General features: G+C 37.7%; 1 protein-coding gene across 3 annotated transcripts in view; it reads right to left on the reverse strand.

Moving 5' to 3' along the window:
* RASA2 (RAS p21 protein activator 2) overlaps nt 1-18,966 on the reverse strand; it is a 113,937-nt gene that overhangs the window by 52,157 nt on the left and 42,814 nt on the right. For all 3 annotated transcript variants that reach the window (XM_036266204.1, XM_036266203.1, XM_036266202.1), the window contains exon 5: nt 8,768-8,844. In XM_036266204.1, the coding sequence (XP_036122097.1) occupies nt 8,768-8,844 (77 nt within the window). The remainder of the gene's footprint in view (nt 1-8,767; nt 8,845-18,966) is intronic.

An 18,966-nucleotide genomic window follows, 5' to 3' on the forward strand; every position in this document is an offset into this window, starting at 1 on the left:
AATGTCTGATGAAAATCCAGCTAAAACTCAACTCACTGCATTCTTACTAAAGCAACCCCTCTTCCAGCATTTTCCCTTTGTTGTAAACACCACCATCTACCTAGTAACACAATCCAGAAATCTAGAAACCATACATAAATTCCCTTTCTTCCTCACTTTCTATATCTAATCAATTAGTAAGTTTTGGTAATCCTACTCTTTAAACATTTCTTCCTCTGTCCTCTTTTCTCATATCTGTAACTATTGTTCTGGATTACCCTAACACCTTTCAAATTCACCTCTTAGTTTTGATACTTAACTGTAGTCACAAATCTGATCTTTCCAAAATGCAAGTTTGTCCATATTGCTCTATTGTCTAAAGTCTTCCAATAGTTCCATAAGCTCATATAAGTTTCATAAGGTACATAAGAGCCTCAAGATCTAGCTCTAGCCCATTTCACCAATCTCTGACCTATCTTTGACTCAAGCTTCATGTACTAAATAACATTAAACTGCTTTTAATTATACACATACATAAACACAAATGCTCACCATGCTGTATCTTGCCTCCATACTTTTACCTATATTGTTCTTCCCTTCTGGGGGGAAAAAAAAATCGCACTTTTTCTAGGCTAGCTACTTTCTATTTATCCTTTAAGACAAATGTCACCTTCTTTCTTCATTTAGTTGTTTCAAAGATTTATTTAGTGCCTATTGTCAGGCAGTGAGATGATGAGGTAAGACAAACATGGTCCCTGACTTCATGGAGCTTAAAGTATACTTGAAGAAACAGATGATAAGCAATAAAGAAAGAACTAGTAATGACAAATAGCAGTAAATGTTATGAAGGAAAAAGAACAGAATGCCCTATTTTAGAATAAGTGGTATTTAAGCTGAAATTTGAAGGATCAGAAGGAATCAGCTAGAAAAAGAATAGTCACAAGGACATTCCAGGCAAAAAGAACAGCAGATGTAGAGCTCTAAGCTGGAAGGGTATGCCACACATCTGAGCAACTGAGAGCAGGCCATCAAGCCTACGCATAAGACAAAGCACACCACAAGATGAAGTCAAAGAGGCAAGCAGGGTCAGAGCATGCTGGATCTTGCTGGCTAAGATAAGGGACTTGCACTTTATTCTAAATTCAGTGGGAAATCACTAAGTGTTTGAGCAGGGGAATGACATGATCTAATTTATGTTTTAAAAGACTACTCTGGGTTGCTATAAAGAGAATGGATTGCAGAGTGGAAGACCAGCTAAGAGATTATTGAAATAGTCAAGGTAAGAAATGGTTGGTAGTTTGAAATAAGGGCATGTCAGTAGATATTATTAAAAATCAGAAAATTCACAAAATATTTTATAGAATCAATAAGAAATGGATCCAATGTGTGGGGAGAGTGAAGAGAAAAGATTTTAAATGTCTCCCAGAATTCTGGCTTGAGCAATTAAGTGGATGGTGGTTCCATCTGCTAAAGCTGTGGGAAGAAGCTGGATAGATATGAGAATCAATACTTCAGTTTTAAATGTGTTAAACTGCAATGTTGTGAGACAGCAAAGTGAACTTGCCAAAAAGGCAGGTTGATATATGAGTTTGGAGTTTAGAAAAGAGACCTGGGCTGAATGCACAAGGTATAAACAAAATTTTAAAACTTTTCATTTGAAATAATTTCTGACTTTCAAAAAGTTGTAAAAATACTATATAGAGTTCTTATATACCAGAGTTCTTATATACCCATCGCCCAATGTTAACACTTTGTGTAACCAAAGTAGTTTACAGAAACAGAAAACTAACACTGATAAAATATTAATAACAATATTAACTACTTTATAGACAAATTTTAAAAATATATTTCTTCCTCTGTCCCCTTTTCTCATATCTATAACTACTGTTCTGGTGCAGAATCCATTATCTCTCACTTGGATTGCCCTAACACATTTCAAATTCACCTCTTAGTTTCTATACTTAACTGTTGTCACAAATCTGATCTTTCCAAAATTCAAGTTTGCCCATATTACTCTATTGTCTAAAGCCTTCCAATAGTTTCATAAGCTCATGTAAGTTTCCTAAGTTCATAGAGCCTCAAGATCTAGCTCTAGCCCATTTCACCCAAAGATATTTTCCCACTGAGTTTTAGATAGAGTGGAAGGGAGGGAGGGAAAGAGGGAGAGAGAGAAACATCAGTGTGAGAGACACATCAATTGACTGCCTCCCAAATGACATTCTAATTGCTGAGTCTAACCAGCCAGGGCTCTATAGACACATTTCACCAGTGTCTTTTCTCTGGTCCAGAATGCAATACAGGATCTCACAATGCATTTAGTTGTCACATCTTCTCAGTCTTCTCCATCCTAAAACAGTTCCTCAGTTTTCCTTCTTTGCCCCGTGATCTTGCCAGTTCTTCTGTAGAACATTCCTTAATTTGAATTTATGGGTCTGATGCTTGCTCATGATTAGACTGAGATTATGCATTTTCGTGTCTTTCATATTTCATCGTACAAGGAGGTGCTGGGTATCTCATTATAGGTGATATTAACTTTGGTCAGTCAGTTAAGGTGGTTTCTATCAGACATCTTGTATGGCTATTCTTTAGACTGCAAATATGCTGCTTGTTATCATACTTATGCTCCTTTTTTTAGTAACTATCAGTGATTTGTCCCTGCACTGATTATCATGGTAATGTTTGCCAATGGTGAGTTCTATCTCTATCATTTGCCCTACATTCATTAATTAAAATTCAATTTAAAGGAAAAGCAGTCCTTTCTCCCCCATGTATTTATTTGTTTATAGTAGCATCAACTCATATTTATTTATTTCTACAGTTTTTACTCCAGCATTATAGTTTTTCATTTTGATGTTCAAATCATCTCAAATTTGGTTATCTGGAGCTCCTTCAAGTTGGCTTCAATGTCTTTTCCACATGCCCTCATTATTTCTTAAGCATGTCCTTACTTTCTGAGTCTACAGATGCTCTGGGCTCATATTATTTTCTCTGCCCGAGCCTTGAAATCAGCCACTGCTAAAAAGAAGTCCAAGTTTGTTTGTTTTTTATTGCTGCAGCTCTGTCTGATAATGTAGCCATTAGCCACTTGTGGTTATTTAAATTAAAATTAATTAAAATGAGACAAAATTAAAAATTCAGTTTTATTTTAGCACTAGCCATATTACAAGTTTTCAATAACCACACACATAGCTAGTGGCTACTGTATTGGATAGTTAAGATACAAAACATTTTCATCACCATAGAAAGATCTACCAGACAGTACTGATTACAGAATGATATTTAGAAACCAAAATATGGGTGCTAAGCATGCTTATTGCTTCTGGGGTGGCACTGTTTCTAGGCTAGTGAACAGAGCTAGTGTGTATACTCACTCATATTTATTAGACAATTTTACTTTGAGAAGTCTGTCTTCAAAGGAGAACAGAGAAATAGGGATGAGGGGGGTAAAGGATGAGGTCTTTTTTTTTGTATTTCACTTTTATTTATTTATTATTATTTTTTAACTCATCTTTATTGTTGAATGTACTACAGATGTTTCTCCCTTTTTTCCCCATTGACCCCCCCTCCTTTTTTTTTTTTTTTTTTTTATCCTCACCCGAGGACATTTTTCCATTTTTTGTTCAGGTAGAGTGGGGGAGAGAGAGAGAGAGAGAGAGAGAGAAACATCGATGTGAAAGGGACACATCGAGTGGCTGCCACCCGCACAACCGACCAGGGCCGGGGACAAACTGCAACTGAGGTACATGCCCTTAGCGGGAACCGAACCCGGGTCTCTCAGGACCGCAGGCTGACGCTCTAACCGCTGAGCCAAACCGGCCAGGGCGACCCACCCTCCTCCTGCCTTCCCCACATTATTGTCAGTGTCCAAGGATGAGGCCTTGAGAGGCATGTCTTCTAGGATGGGAGATCCTAGAACACGTTTACATGTTGATAAGAACAATCTAAAAGAGAGGGTCAAGTGCATGAAACAAGAAAGGGCTATCTGAGGGTCAAAGTGTTTCAGTAAGGGAAATGGAATCTAGAGCTCAGATGGAAAAATTCACCACCAGTAAAAGAAGAGGCACCTCCCCTACTATCACATAAGGACAAAAAAATGGATGCCAAACCAGGTTTGTAGATTTATATTCAGCAAGATGTGTCCAATTTACAGTCTGTAGTGATGGAAAATCTCAGTAGTGCATTAGAGAAACACAGTATAACTCCAGGGCAGTTATAAGTACCCATGTAAGGTTTGTGGTCATGAATTTAAAGCAAAATTAATCTCACTGTGTGATTTTTCTCCAGCAATATTCAGGTGCAGACTGAACACAGAGGAAGAGTCTAATTTATATTAAGATTTTTCCAGATAAATAACAGTGATGACCCTGGCCGGTTTGGCTCTGTGGTTAGAGTGTCAGCCCATGGACCAATGAGTCACAGGTTCGATTCCAGTCAAAGGCATGTACCGAGGTTGCGATGTGTCCCCGGCCCTGGTTGGGGTCATGCAGGAGGCAGCCACTCCATGTGTCCCTTTAATGTCAATGTTTCTCTCTGTCTCTCTTCCTCTCTCTCCCTCCCACTCTATCTGAACAACAACAAAAAAAAGGTAAAATGTCCTCAGGTGAGGATTAAAAAAAAAGAGTGATGAAGAGCAGAGCAGAGGATTTAGAGAAGCTGCAAGAAAATGATTATAGTGACAGATCATCTCTCTCTCACACACACACACACACACGCACAGATGCAAAGGGAAGTGAAAATAGAAGCGGATAAGATGTGGTAAAGATCAGTGGACAATGGTCTTACTGACGTATAAGAAATGCTCCAATGGGGAGCTTCTAAGTCTGGAGGATAATAGCTACTTCTATGATATGAAAAAGAAAAAGAATCCAGAAAGAACAAAAATATAGGTAAATACAATTTTCTAACTTTTCTAAATTTTGTAAAATGGCTGAAGCAAAAATTACAACACTGTTTGATGTGGTTCTCAAGGTAGAAGAAACATCTATGGCAATTATATTACAAATGGTGATGTTAAAGGGATTTAAAAGAAGGTAAAATGTAATAACACCTAAAACAACCACTAAAAAAACTATACACAGAAATAATACTATAAATTGAAAAATACTATAGATAAATCAAAATGAAATTCTAAAAAATATTCCAGTAACCCACAGGAAAAAGAAAACACAGAGGGAACAGAAAACAAAAAAAATAAGATGACAGATTTAAGCCTAATATATCAATAATTACACTAAAAGTAAATGGTATAAACTTACTAAATAAAAAAACAGAATTTAAAAGAGTAGATTTAAAAAGTAAGCCAGCTACATTTTATCCACTAGAAACTCACACAACAATTGGATGGATCTGATTGAAAAAAGCCAATCTCAAAAGGTCACATACTAGAAGATTCCATTTACGTAACATACTTGACAAAATTATAGCTATGAAGACAAATTACAGGTTTCCAAAGGTTAGGGATGGTGGTGGAGAAAGAAGTGGGTGGGTGTGACTATAAAGAAATCACATGAAGGAGATCTTTATGGTAACAGAATAGTTCTGTATCTTGATTGTGGTGATGGTTACACAAATCTAGACATGTGGTTAAATGACATATAATACACTGCACATTGTACAATGCCCATTTCCTGGTTTCTAAACTGTATTATAATTACATAAGATGTAACCATTGAGGGAAACTGAGTGCAGAGTACACAGGACCTCTTTGTATTTTTTTGTTTTGTTAATCCTCACCTGAGGATATATTTTTCCACTGATTTTTACAGAGAGTGAAAGGGAAGAAAAGAGAGAGGGGGAGAAAGAGACAGAAACATCTATTTGAGAGACACATCGATTGATTGCTCCCCACATGCACCTGACTAGGGCCAGGGATCAAACCTGCAACCCAGGTACATGCTCTTGACCTGGAATTGAACCCGTAACCCTTCAGAAAAAATTAAATGAGTAAATTATATACAGTATTTAATGTACATATAAAAATACATAAATATAAAAATATATATTTATATAGATTTTCCTAAATTCTCTCAAACAAGCAGCATCTGGCCACACTGAGCCCCATACCTCTTGCTAAGTGGCCCTCGGCCTGGCACTAGAAGCAGCCAGCCTTGGTTCACATCTGGGTTTTGCCTAGGCATCTCCAAGCCCAGCACAAGAAGCAGCCATCAGCAGATCGCTTTGTAGCATATGCTTGGTGGCCCCAGGTAGAACACAGGTAGTGGCTAACCTTGCCCCAGAGCCAGCACACCCAATGGACAGCTTTAGACCACATCGAAGCACTACCACCCAACCACCTCCACAAGTGATACACTCAATGAGTGGACTCAGTGGGTACTAGAGCCCTGCTGAAGTAAGTCTTGCTCTGTGTGGTGGGCCCCTGCACAGCTGATCCTCCAAGGTAGTCAGAGGTTGGTGATTAGTGGGCACAGCCAGTCCTTGCAGCTGATCAGCCTGAGTGAAACCCTACATTGACATGCCAACAGCAATCAAAACTCAATTACAACAGAAGAGTATAAAGTCCACATGAGGGGTGCACCTTAAAGGCCCAGCTGGGTGACCAGGGAGGCTGTGCCACTGGACCCTACAGAACACCTACTACAACAGGCCACCCTCAGAAGCCAAGGAGACATAGCAACTCTACCTAATACATAGAAACAAACACAGGGAGGCAGCCAAAATGAGCAGACAAAGAAACATGTCTCAAATGAAAGAACAGAACAAAACTCCAGGGATAGAACCAAACAAAACAGAGATAAGCAATCTAGCAGATGCAGAGTTCAAAACAATGCTTATAAGAACATGCAATGAACTTAGTAAGAATTTCAAGGAACTTTGTGAGGACCTCAAGAACATAATAAAGAACCAGTCAGAAATGAAGGCTGCACTAAATGAAATAAAGTATAATTTACAGGGAATCAATAGTAGAGTAGGTAAAGCCAAGAAGCAAACCATCAGTTTGGAATATAAGGAAGCAAAAAACACCCAATCAGAACAGCAAAAAGAAAGAAGAATCCAAAAGAACAAGGACAGTATAAGAAGCCTGTGGGACAACTTCAAGCACATCAACATTCGCATCATGGGAGTGCCAGAAGGAGAAGTGAGAGAGCAAGAAATTGAAAACCTATTTAAAAAAATAATGACAAAAAACTTCCCTCACTTGGTGAAGGAAACAGACATACAAGTCCAGGAAGCACAGAGAGTCCCAAACAAGATGAACCCAAAGAGAGCCATACCAAGACACAGCATCATCAAAATGCAAAAGGTTAAAGACAAAGAGAGAATCCTAAAAGCAGCAAGAGAAAAGCAGTTCATTACCTACAAAGGAGCTCCCATAAGGCTGTCGGCTAATTTCTTAAAAGAAACTTTGCAGGTCAGAAGGAAGTGGCAAGAAATATTTAAAGTGATGAAAAGCAAGGACCTACAACCAAGATTACTCTAACGTGCAAAGCTATCATTTAGAATCGATGAACATAAAAAGAGTTTCCCAGACAAGAAAAAGCTAAAGGAGTTCATCGCCACCAAACTAGTATTATAGGAAATGCTGATGGGTCTTCTTGAAGAAGAAGATAAAAAAATATGAACAATAAAATGGCAATAAATACCTATCTATCAACAATCGAATCTACAAACAAAATGAGCAAGCAGAACAGGAACAGACTCATAGGTACAGAGAATGTTTTGTTGACTGCCAGATGGGAGAAAAGGTAGGTGAAAAAGATGAAGGGATTAAGAAGTACAAATTGGTTGTTAGACTGAGGAACCTCAAAGGGAAGTGGGGAGGTGGGGTGGGAAGAGAGAAACCAAAAAACTTATATGCATATATGCATAACTAACAGATACTGACAATAGTGTGGGGAATGCAGGAGGGGGATGGGAATGGGGAGGAGGGGATCAAGGGGGGAAAAAAGGAGGGACATCTGTAATATATTCAATAATTAAGATAAGTTTAAAAAAGGAGAAAAAAATATACAGAGAGAGAGAGGATGCTTCAAAGGGGCTGAAGTGTTCATAATTAACAGGATAAATTACAGTCTGGAGTAGCAATAGGAGAGTAACATTTATTCTACTCCCTGGCTCTAAGGTACGTGGCTTATGGCTTAAAAAAAAACAAAAAAAAACAGCCTCTGATTGAGAAAGCAGTAGAGGAAACAGTATCTCAGGGGATAGCTGATATCAGTTAAGACAAAGAGAGAGAAAACATGCAGAAGTCAGGGATGTTGGGTAGTTTGTTAATAACACAGGAAGGATTTGGGTGGGAGGGAAAAGGTAGGGGACTGGGCTAGAACAGATTTTCAGAACAGGTTAGATAGAGTCTGTGTGATTAAAAAAAAATGACTTGAAGGCAAAAGAGGAAAAAAGGAATTCAAAGTAGGTGAGAATCAATACTGGTAATCTCAAGGTAGGCATTTCGTTTTAGCACCAAGGTCTCTAATGCTCTACTCTGTGGTATCAGAGTTCCTAGAGGCCCTCCACTAGGTAGCCTTTCCACCTCCCTCCTGCCAGGTAGTTAGTTAGACACACTTATCTGTGACCCTGTAAAACCCTATTACCTATATTTATCATTTGCCCATATTCAATTATATTGATTAAATTAATTAATGACTTATAACCTGAGTAGACTAGATATAAGAAAATAAATTTGAAAATCAACTTAATAAAAAAAAAAATGGCATAGCATTTTCATTTCTGAAAAAGTTTCTGAAGCATTTAAAATAGGAAGTTGGTTTAAGAATCAAATATTACAAAATGGAGAATTTCTAGTTGATTTTGGTAAAAGAAATAGACTTACTGTACAACGAGCTGCTGGCACACAGTTCCATTCTCAGTTATCAGTTCATTCAGTTTTAGTTCAAGGTGAACTTTACCCTATAATGACAAAAAATATTATAAACAGTTGTCTATTTTGTTGACAAAATATTAAAGGTATATATTTTGTCAAATGATACTCATAATTAATTATGCAATAACTAAATATTAGTGGTCCATAGCACATGGCTTTGCCCACATTAAGTACCCATGAAATGACTACAACAGTGTAAATCAAAATCTGAAAGAAGCAGTCAAATGTTTATATCAAACATGGTATTCAAATCTAAGAACTTTATGCCTAGTTCAATAAATATTTATGTATCTCAAATATCATGGATTACAAAGAAAGATGAAACTTAAGTTTTAGGAATTTTAAAATAAAAGTTAATAAAATGCAGAATGCTTTTCCTAGAAAAGACAAACCATCAATAAGGGCAGAGGCAGTATCATTTAAAGACAGAGAGGAGAAATCGATTTTAAAACAATGAAACTAATAATGCAATTTGTCAACACTTATTTTTCTTAAAAAATGGATTTATGAAATATCTACTATATTTTAGGAGGCACTGTGGGAGTTGGTAGGAATCCATAGATGTATAATATATAGTTACTACTTATAAGAAACTCACAATCTATTTGGGGAGACAATAAACAAAGATAGCAATATATGGCTAAGAGCACTGATGAAAAATGGGATACTGAAAGCAAAGAAGTACTTTCTTAAATAGCCATCAATAAAGGATGAAAAATTCAGTAGTATACATTTAAAACAAACTATCAACTTCTTATGAAACGAAGGCTTAGAACAATATTATCTAGAGCTTGATATTTCTACTCTGCCACTGGTGATGAGCAATTCTAAACTGACTAAGAGCAATTCTGCATTGGATTAAGAATCCAGTGCTGGCCCTGGCTGGTTTGGCTCAGCGGTTAGAGCGTCAGCCTGCAGTCTGGAGAGACCCGGGTTCCGTTCCCGCTAAGGGCACGTACCTCGGTTGCAGTTTGTCCCTGGCCCTGGTTGGGTCCTGTGGGTGGGACCACTCGATGTGTCCCTTTCACGTCGATGTTTCTCTCTCTCTCTCTCTCTCTCTCTCTCTCTCTCTCTCTCTCTCCCTCCCTCCCTCCCTCCCTCCTACTCTATCTGAACAAAATATCGAAAAATGTCCTTGGGTGAATATAAAAGAAAAAAAAGAATCCAGTACTGGATTACTTCCATTCAACTGACAAGATAAATTCCCATGGTGCCAAGTGGAGATTTCAGGGGTGTAATGTCTAGTGGCTGATGATATAAGTAATTTCATTAGAGGTAAGAAAATTCATTATCCCCTTACTGTTCCTTTTTGAAACAACCCCCTTCAGATTGTCTTTCACAGAAATCTAAACTGAATCAGCTTCACTATTTTATGGGAATTTGTTATACAAGAGTGAATCTGAGGTCCACTAACTGCAAAGCTTGGGGTTAGATAGATAGTAAGTGATGAGCAATATTGATGGATCTCAACACAAAAATCTGTATGAGAAAGCTAAGCTCTAAAGAAAGGAACCAGTGGTAGTAAAATAAGCAATTAGATGAATTTAGAATTAAATCAAGCAAATCTTCCACTAAAAACTGAAGCACAAATATTTATAAAATCATATGTAATTTATAAAATATGTCTTTCGTTAGTCCCGCATTTAATATTCACAACCCCTGCTATTCAAGAGCGACCTTAAAGGGGTCCATGATCTGTAGTAATCTGTAATATTACTCAAATAGAATTCTGAATCATGTTTGCTGTCACACCAGCATGTGTGTGTCACTTAGAGAGCCTAGCCAACTGTACCAACATTTGCATCTCAAAGCAGTTTTACCATTTTTAACATGTATGCATTTTATGGTAGAAATCGTATGCTAACAAGGCATTCCCAGCTGTCTCTCAGGAATGTCTAGAATCTCTATTTCTAAGACAATAAAAACTGTTAAAATGGAGTGGAGAAAAAGTATAATAATTTCATTCACAACTAAAAATCATAGCACTGTGCCCTGGCTGGTTTTGCTTAGTGGTTAGAGCATCAGTCTGCAGCCCAAAGAATCCCGGGTTTGATTCTGGCCAAGGGCACGTACCTCAGTTGAGGTTCACCCCTGGCCCTGGTTGAGGTGATGTGGGTGGCAACCAATCGATGTGTCTCTCTCACATCGATGTTTCTCTCTCTCGCTCTCTCTCTTCCTCCCTCCCTCCCTCCTTCCTGTTCTGTCTGAAGAAAAATGGAAAAATATCCTCGGGTGAAGTTTAAAAAAAAAAAATCATAGCACTGTATCAAGTCAAGCCTAGAAATACAAAGATATTTAATGGGATTCTACCAGGAATCATTATCATTGAGTCAGAGCCTACCTAACATGTTTATTACTCCCACTGGCTGTTAAATACAATATTCCTTTGGTGTTAGCCAACAATAACAAAATTGTGTATTAATTTGGTCAAGAAAAGAGTGGGTACAGAACAAGAGACACAAGACACATACTATTAGTATGGAACACTAAAATTAAAAAGCATTATGAGTTAAATTAAGGAAATGACAATTTCTAAATTGCAAAACACTACCTCATTGTATACTTTATGGAAATGTGTACATGATACTTAGTAAAAGAAACAAGTTACAAAATAGGGTGTACAATATATCAATTTATAAAAATAAAATATACCGTACATATGTCACTATATAAAATTACTACAACTCCATCTATTAAAACATTGATAGATGTTTCCTTTCATTGGTAGGATTTCAGATTTTTTCTTTTTGCTCACCTAGATTTTTTAAGTTTCTACTATCAATGTGTATTGCATTTTAGTAAAGAACAATGAAAGAGTTTTAAGAATTGCTTGAAGCTACCTTTCAGTATCAAACCTAAATCTGTGAACATTTTAGAATATTTGGTATTCCGTAACACATTCACAGAAAAGCTCAGGTTTTACTTATATCTATCGTCATTCTGTATATTTGGATTGTAGCAAGACAAGTTTGTTTGTTTTTTGAGAGGGCAGTTATGAGTTCAGGAAAACATTTCCTAGTCTCCCTTGAAGTCAGGGATGCAGTAGTGGCTAAAGGTAGCCATATGATACAGTCTGGCCAATAGATGTAAAACAGAAGCTGCTGCTGGGGCATCTGAAGAAGCTTGTTGAATGGGATTTCCTAATTTCATTAGTGGCCGAAGATGCTAAGCTTAATCAAAGCTTTCCACAGTCTCATGGTACTGGGCAGATAAAAATTGGAGTGGAGCTCTGGCTGGTTTGGCTCAGAGGTTGGAGCGTCGGCCTGTGGTCCAGGGAGACCCGGGTTCGGTTCCCGCTGGGGGCGCGTACCTCGGTTGAGGTTTGTCCCCGGCCTTGGGTCGTGCGGGTGGCAGCCACTTGGTGTGTCCCTTTCACATCGATGTTTCTCTCTCTCTCTCTTCCTCCCACTCTGTCTGAACAAAAAAATGGGAAAGTGTCCTCGGGTGAGGATAAAAAAAAATTGGAGTGGAAGTTGCACCAAGGTAGTAAACACCCAGGCTTTCTGTTGAACCTCTGAAGGGCTATGTCTGAGGAGTAAGAATGAACAACATAGACCAGCCCTTACAAAGACTGAAACCTAGCCTAGAATCAGATGAATCCCTATCTGGATTAATGTAAACTGCCTCTAACCTACCCACATGCCAAAAGCAAAAGTAAATCTCTGGAGAAAGAAGAAAAATATCCAGAACTTCAAATTATCCCTAAAATATTTCATATTTCAATGTTTAGCAGTCCATAAAAAATATTAAGTATTCTAGAAGACAAGACAAACACCAAAACACAAATAAAAAACTGACAAAAAGCAGATTTATAGGAGATGCAGATGTCAGAGTTAACTGACAAGTTAAAATAGCTGCTCAAAAAATTTTTTTAATGAACCAATATCACCCCAATAAATTCAATTTAAAAAAAAGACAGAAAAAATTTTAAGATAGAAAACAAAATGAAAAATCTAGCAATAAGTGGAAACTATAAAATGTACCAAATAAAAAATTTAGAATTAAACAACAAAATAACCAAAATGAGGATGTATTTAACAGCAATTTATCCCCAGCTCAGAAAAGAATTGGTAAAATGGGAGATAGATTAGTCAGTAGAAAATATGCACAAATGAAGCAGGGTTGGGGGTGGTTGGGGGAGGGAGGGGGGTGGAGGGTAAGAGACACAGCAAATGGTCTATTATTCATGTAATTGTAGTCCCAGAAGAGAGGAAAAAGAATAGGGAAAGAAAAAACGGATGAAGGGATAATTGCCTGAAATTTTCCAAAACCGAAGAATGTCTTCAAGGCAAAGATTCAAGAGGCTCCAGAAACACACAAGTAGAATAAATATAAAGAAAACCACACATAGGCAGAGCATAGTAAAAACTGATGAAAGCATAAGAAAAAGAGAAAATCCTAAAAGCAGTTAAAAAAGAGCCACTGCCTACAAATAAGAACCTATAAGACTGACAAGGAATTATGTTTGATCAGAAACATGCAATGTGATTTGGTCCACAACTACTTTCTTATTCAATATCCAAGGAACATTCAGTGACAAAATAGTTAAATAGTATATCTTTTATATATGTCGGAAAACACTGAAATGATCAGATATCTGGCACTATATTCTCTACTTTTAATTAAAAATAAACCAAATTTTTGGAAGGTATTATTGGTTATATATTCCACAGCACTGATTATGTTAGGCTGATATATACAACTGTATCACATTAATTTGTATTAGCTTATTTAGAAACTTGCATACAGTTTGGGAAATTCAGATGAATATAGGTATTTGAGCAAAGGTATAATGCATGCTCTTAAAACTTCTTAAGTCTAAACACTTTTTTAGTTTTTATCACAAAACACTAAATTTTAACAATATTCTACATAAAAGAACTCAGTATATTTCAACTGGTGAATTTTTTTTTATATATATATGAGGGGAAAACATTTCAACTTCTAGGTTTCTGATAGATGTTTTCATGTATGGTAATTAAACCAGTAAGCCATTTTAGACACAAAAAAAATAAAGGCTTGACTATTACCTCTTATTTATGTATGGATAGATTTGTTTTTCTCCTTAAAGAAGTATTTACAATGATCTAGAAGGCTCATTCCTTTGTTATTTCATATTTACAAGTTAAAATTTTATTTTATTTATTTTTTAATCCTCACCCAAGGATATACTTTTTTTTTTTTTTTTATCCTCACGCGAGGACATTTTTCCATTTTTTGTACAGATAGAGTGGGAGGGAGAGAGAGAAAGGGAGAGAGAGAGAGAAACATCGATGTGAAGGGACACATCGAGTGGCTGCCACCCGCACGACCAACCAGGGCCGGGGACAAACTGCAACCGAAGTACGTGCCCTTAGCGGGAACCGAACCCGGGTCTCTGCGGACCGCAGGCCGATGCTCTAACCGCTGAGCCAAACTGGCCAGGGCCCCAAGGATATACTTTTATTGATTTTAGAGAGAAGAAGGGAGGGAGGCAGGTAATGATAGAGGGAGAGAGGGAAGGAGGGAGAGAGAGAGAGGAAGAGAAATATCGATGTGAGAGAGAAACATTGATTGACTGTCTCCTCTCCGGCATGTGCCCTGACCAGGGATCGAACCTACAACCTAATAATGCCCTGACAGGGAATTGAACCTGCAAGCTTTTGGTGCATAGGATGACACTCAAACCCAATGACCCATTTGGCCAAGGCTAAATTTTTTTTAAATCAACCTGCAACATTCAATATGTTTTAACAGGCATGTAAAAAATATTTGATATTATTAGCTATAACCAATGCATTTCTTTTTAAATGCTTGTTTAAAGAGGGATGGCAGAAATCATATTGCAAAAGAGAAACTACAAAAATAATCAATAACTCATGGCATGATCCAGAAATTCAAGATGAGCTTGTTGGTAAAGACTTATGAACTAAGTAATTACATCAAAAGGATATGATTGACAGTATATCTGGATTTACTGCTTGTGCCAGTTGTGTGAGACAAGCATCCTTAATTAATGAGAGCACCAACTTCTCGATATGAGAGATCTGGTTTAATCAGTCTATGTAAAGGCATGCTCTTTATAATAGCACCAAAGAAGTAAATAAAGAAAAAAAAAGTTTGTTATTAGTTCCAGGAACAAATAGTTAACAGCATGGCTGCAGATCACCAACGCCAACAGAGGATTTATAAGAGGAGGCACCAACTCAATCCATATTAACTTCACTTATTCGGCAAGCATATGGAGAAACAATACCAAGTAGAATGATGATCAGAAACTAGAGAAGAGAATGCTTCATAAAGGACAGTCTGGCCCTGGCCAGTTTGGCTCAGCGGTTGGAGCGTCATCCTGTGGTCCAGAGAGATCCGGGTTCGATTCCCACTAAAGGCACGTGACTCGGTTGCAGTTTGTCCCCAGCCCTGGCTGCGTCGTGCAGGAGGCAGCCACTCAATGTGTCCCTTTCACATCGATGTTTCTCTCTCTCCATCCCACTCTATCTAAACAAAAAATAGAAAAATATCCTCGGGTGAGGATAAAAAAAAAAGGACAGACTGGTCAGCAATATAAAAAAGCTGCTGAAAAGTCATGTAAGAGAAGGACTAAGTAACATTAATGAGAGCTGTTTGCGCTCTCTCTCTGACCCACAGTGGGGTCTGAAGGCAGATTAGAGGGGGTTCAGAACAGTTCAATATAGAAAAACTGCAAAAGTTTACCAAAATGCACTCATGAAATAATATCTCAAATGTTTGAAAACTAAAAATAATTAACATTATCAAAAGCAATAATAAAGCATCTGGGAAACAAGTCCAGATAAGAGGTTAGAGTTCTTAGCAAATTTTCAATTATTTTGATATAAAACCAATCTTACTACTTTTGGGATCTTTTCATTTCAGGGCTAAATTATGTTTTCTCGTGTTACTGAAACTGAAGGGAATCCTATATACTGAAGTTCTCATTTCACAGATGAAGATCCTCAGACAACTATAGGTTAGCAACTATTTTGGGTACAAATGCCTATTAGTGGTAGAGCTAGGAAATCAAACATATTAATCTCTGAAGCAGAGATACCAATCACTTCCCCTACCCAAATCCCCTTCTTAGAGAACATGCCTACCCAAAGCCCCAAAATAGACTTCTCTGCAGTGCCTTTACCTCCAATCAAATCAAGTCAGACTGCAGTGGACATCTGACCCAAGTTTGGCCAGATTCTCTCTCTCAATTGTGGCAAAGAAATGAGTCAGATCTTACAGAATGAGGGGATTACATGGTCATGTAGACTCAAAGGATGATGTGGCCTTCTACTTTTAGCTATTAACAAGAAATAAGAGTGTATTTACAAAGAGAAGCAGAGGGAGAGACATGTAGTCTCATCAGACATACAAAAAGAATACAGCCCTAGACACGTGGCTCACTTAGTTAGAGCATTGTCCCGATATGCCAAGGTTGCAGGTTCAATCCCCGCTCAGGGCACACACAAGAATCAACCAATGAATGCATAAATAAGGGAAACAACAAATTCACGTTTCTTTCTCTCTCCCCCTTCCTCTCTCTCTAAAATCAATCAATAAATAAAAATTTAAAAAGAATACAATGGAATCTCATCATATAGTGTTTTTCCTTTCCTTTTCATTTTGCAAAGTGAGTAGTTAATAAAAAACAAACCAGCCCTGGCCGGTTTGGCTCAGCGGTTAGAGCATCGGCCTGCGGTCCCGAGAGACCCGGGTTCGGTTCCCGCTAAGGGCATGTACCTCGGTTGCAGTTTGTCCCCGGTCCTGGTCGGTCATGCGGGTGGCAGCCACTCGATGTGTCCCTTTCACATCGATGTTTCTCTCTCGCTCTCTCTCTCTCCCTCCCGCTCTACCTGAACAACAACAACAACAAAAAATGTCCTCGGGTGAGGATAAAAAAAAACAAACCAACTATCCAATATTTTAGTGTACTTTATGAGAAATTAAAGTCTTTCAAAAATGACTCTGACTGAACTCTAGTCTATTGTTGTAAGAACCTGACCTCCATTTAAGATGCAGCTCCACTGTAAATGCCTGACAACTTTCTAGCTCTTACAGTCCAACCTGAAGTTCCTGTAGTTATACTCCAAGAAGTTCCCTAGGAACTTTCTAATGCCCCTTCCTTTTTCTTTGAGCTTTTCTGAGTAGGCTTCTGTTCCTTATACTCAGATATTCTCTAAAAGATCCTCCTAATAATCTCTGTTGAAGCTTTTTTATGGCCAGTAGTACAGAACAGTAAAAGCCAGTAAAGCACTATGATTAGGAGTTTTAGTATCACATAAGATCTCTATTGTAATCATGGCTCCATCACTTACTAGTTCTATGACTTTGGAGACATCATTTAACCTTTATGAATCTATTTCCTTATCTGTAAAATGGAGGTCAAACTAGTCATATCTCATAATGTTACTCTGAAGATTAAATGAGATAATGTATAGTAAGTACTTAGTACTATGTGTGGTATAGACGGATATAATTACTAGTAGTAATTATTAAATGGAATTCCTGCTGAACTCAATCTGTCTTAAAGCTTTTCCTATGGCTCTATCAATAGTTCTCATTTCTATGAAATTTTTATAAAATTTTGTAAGAGTTACGCAAGGAACAAATTTATTAAAAAGTAGGATTTGGCCCTGGCCAGTTTGGCTCAGCGGTTAGAGCGTCGGCCTGCGGTCCAGAGAGACCCGGGTTCGGTTCCCGCTAAGGGCACGTACTTCGGTTGCAGTTTGTCCCCGGCCCTGGTTGGTCGTGCGGGTGGCAGCCACTCGATGTGTCCCTTCACGTCGATGTTTCTCTCTCTCTCTCTCTCTCTCCCTTCCTCTCTCTCCCTTCCTCTCTCTCCCTCCCACTCTATCTGTACAAAAAATGGAAAAATATCCTCGGGTGAGGATAAAAAAAAAAAAAAAAAAGTAGGATTTGTATGAATCATAGACTGCTTTTCTGTGTTTTCTAGACTCACATAGTTAATTTAGTATTTCTAGATCAGTTTTGGGGCCAAACAACAATATTCACAATGGTACCACATTAGCCTGAAAAGTGTTATATACTCTTCCCACCCCTTAAAGCAGTGGTTCTCAACCTTCCTAATGCCGCGACCCTTTAATACAGTTCCTCATGTTGTGGTGATCCCCAACCATAAAATTATTTTCGTTTCTACTTCGTAACTGTAATTTTGCTACTTAGGCAACCCCTGTGAAAGGGTCGTTCGACCCCCAAAGGAGTCATGACCCACAGGTTGAGAACTGCTGCCCTAAAGTATTCTTCCTTCCAAATTTTATTTTAAATAGTGAGTAAATCTTAAGTTTCACTTAAGAAAAAAGAGCTGTAAGATTATTAATCATGTTCATGAAAATAACTCATAGCAAATAAAAAATGTTGATGTGCCTGGCCGGTTTCTCAGTGGTTAGAGCATCAGCCTGGGGACTGAAGGATCTCGGGTTTGATTCTAGTCAAGGGTACATACCTAGGTTTCGGGTTTGATCCCTGGTCCTGGTCGGGGTCATGCAAGAGGCAACCAATCGATGTCTCTCTCTCACATCTATGTTTCTCTCGCTCTCTTTCTCCCTCCCTCCCTTCCACTCTCTCTAAAAAGCAATGGAAAAATATCTTCTAGTGAGGACTAATAAAAACAACAACAAAAGTTGATATTATATCTAATAGTTAAATGATGTTTCCAGAATTTCATGCTTCAGACATGAGTTTCATAAATACTATCAAATACAAGCATGTAACCTAGTACTAATTTCTCATACCATCTTCAAGAATTATATAAAGAGTACTGCATAGACATTTCTACTTTCTGAGTACCAGGGTCCTTAAATCCTTTAGCAAATTTACATTGGTCATAAGAATAGATTTAATAAACTGCATCTTAAAATAACTCTCAAATTTCATTTTAGGCCTAATTCTTAAAGCCTAGTCTTACCTTGCTTTTTGTTAAAACTATTTAAAAATAAACCTGGTACTTTAATTTAAAACTTTCATATCTGCCTTTTCATATAGGTGTATTAGGGAAATGGCCACCTGATCAACTGGTGGTAAACAGACATTTTGCATTTGGAGAGAATTTAACAACTTTCAAAATACTCTTAAAGGTATTTCACTTCTCACATCAAAGGTATTTCACTTACTTCTTACATCTTACTTTAATTTCTATGTCA

This window comes from Molossus molossus, unplaced genomic scaffold, assembly GCF_014108415.1.
Source record: "Molossus molossus isolate mMolMol1 unplaced genomic scaffold, mMolMol1.p scaffold_m16_p_18, whole genome shotgun sequence".
Lineage (NCBI taxonomy): Eukaryota > Metazoa > Chordata > Mammalia > Chiroptera > Molossidae > Molossus > Molossus molossus.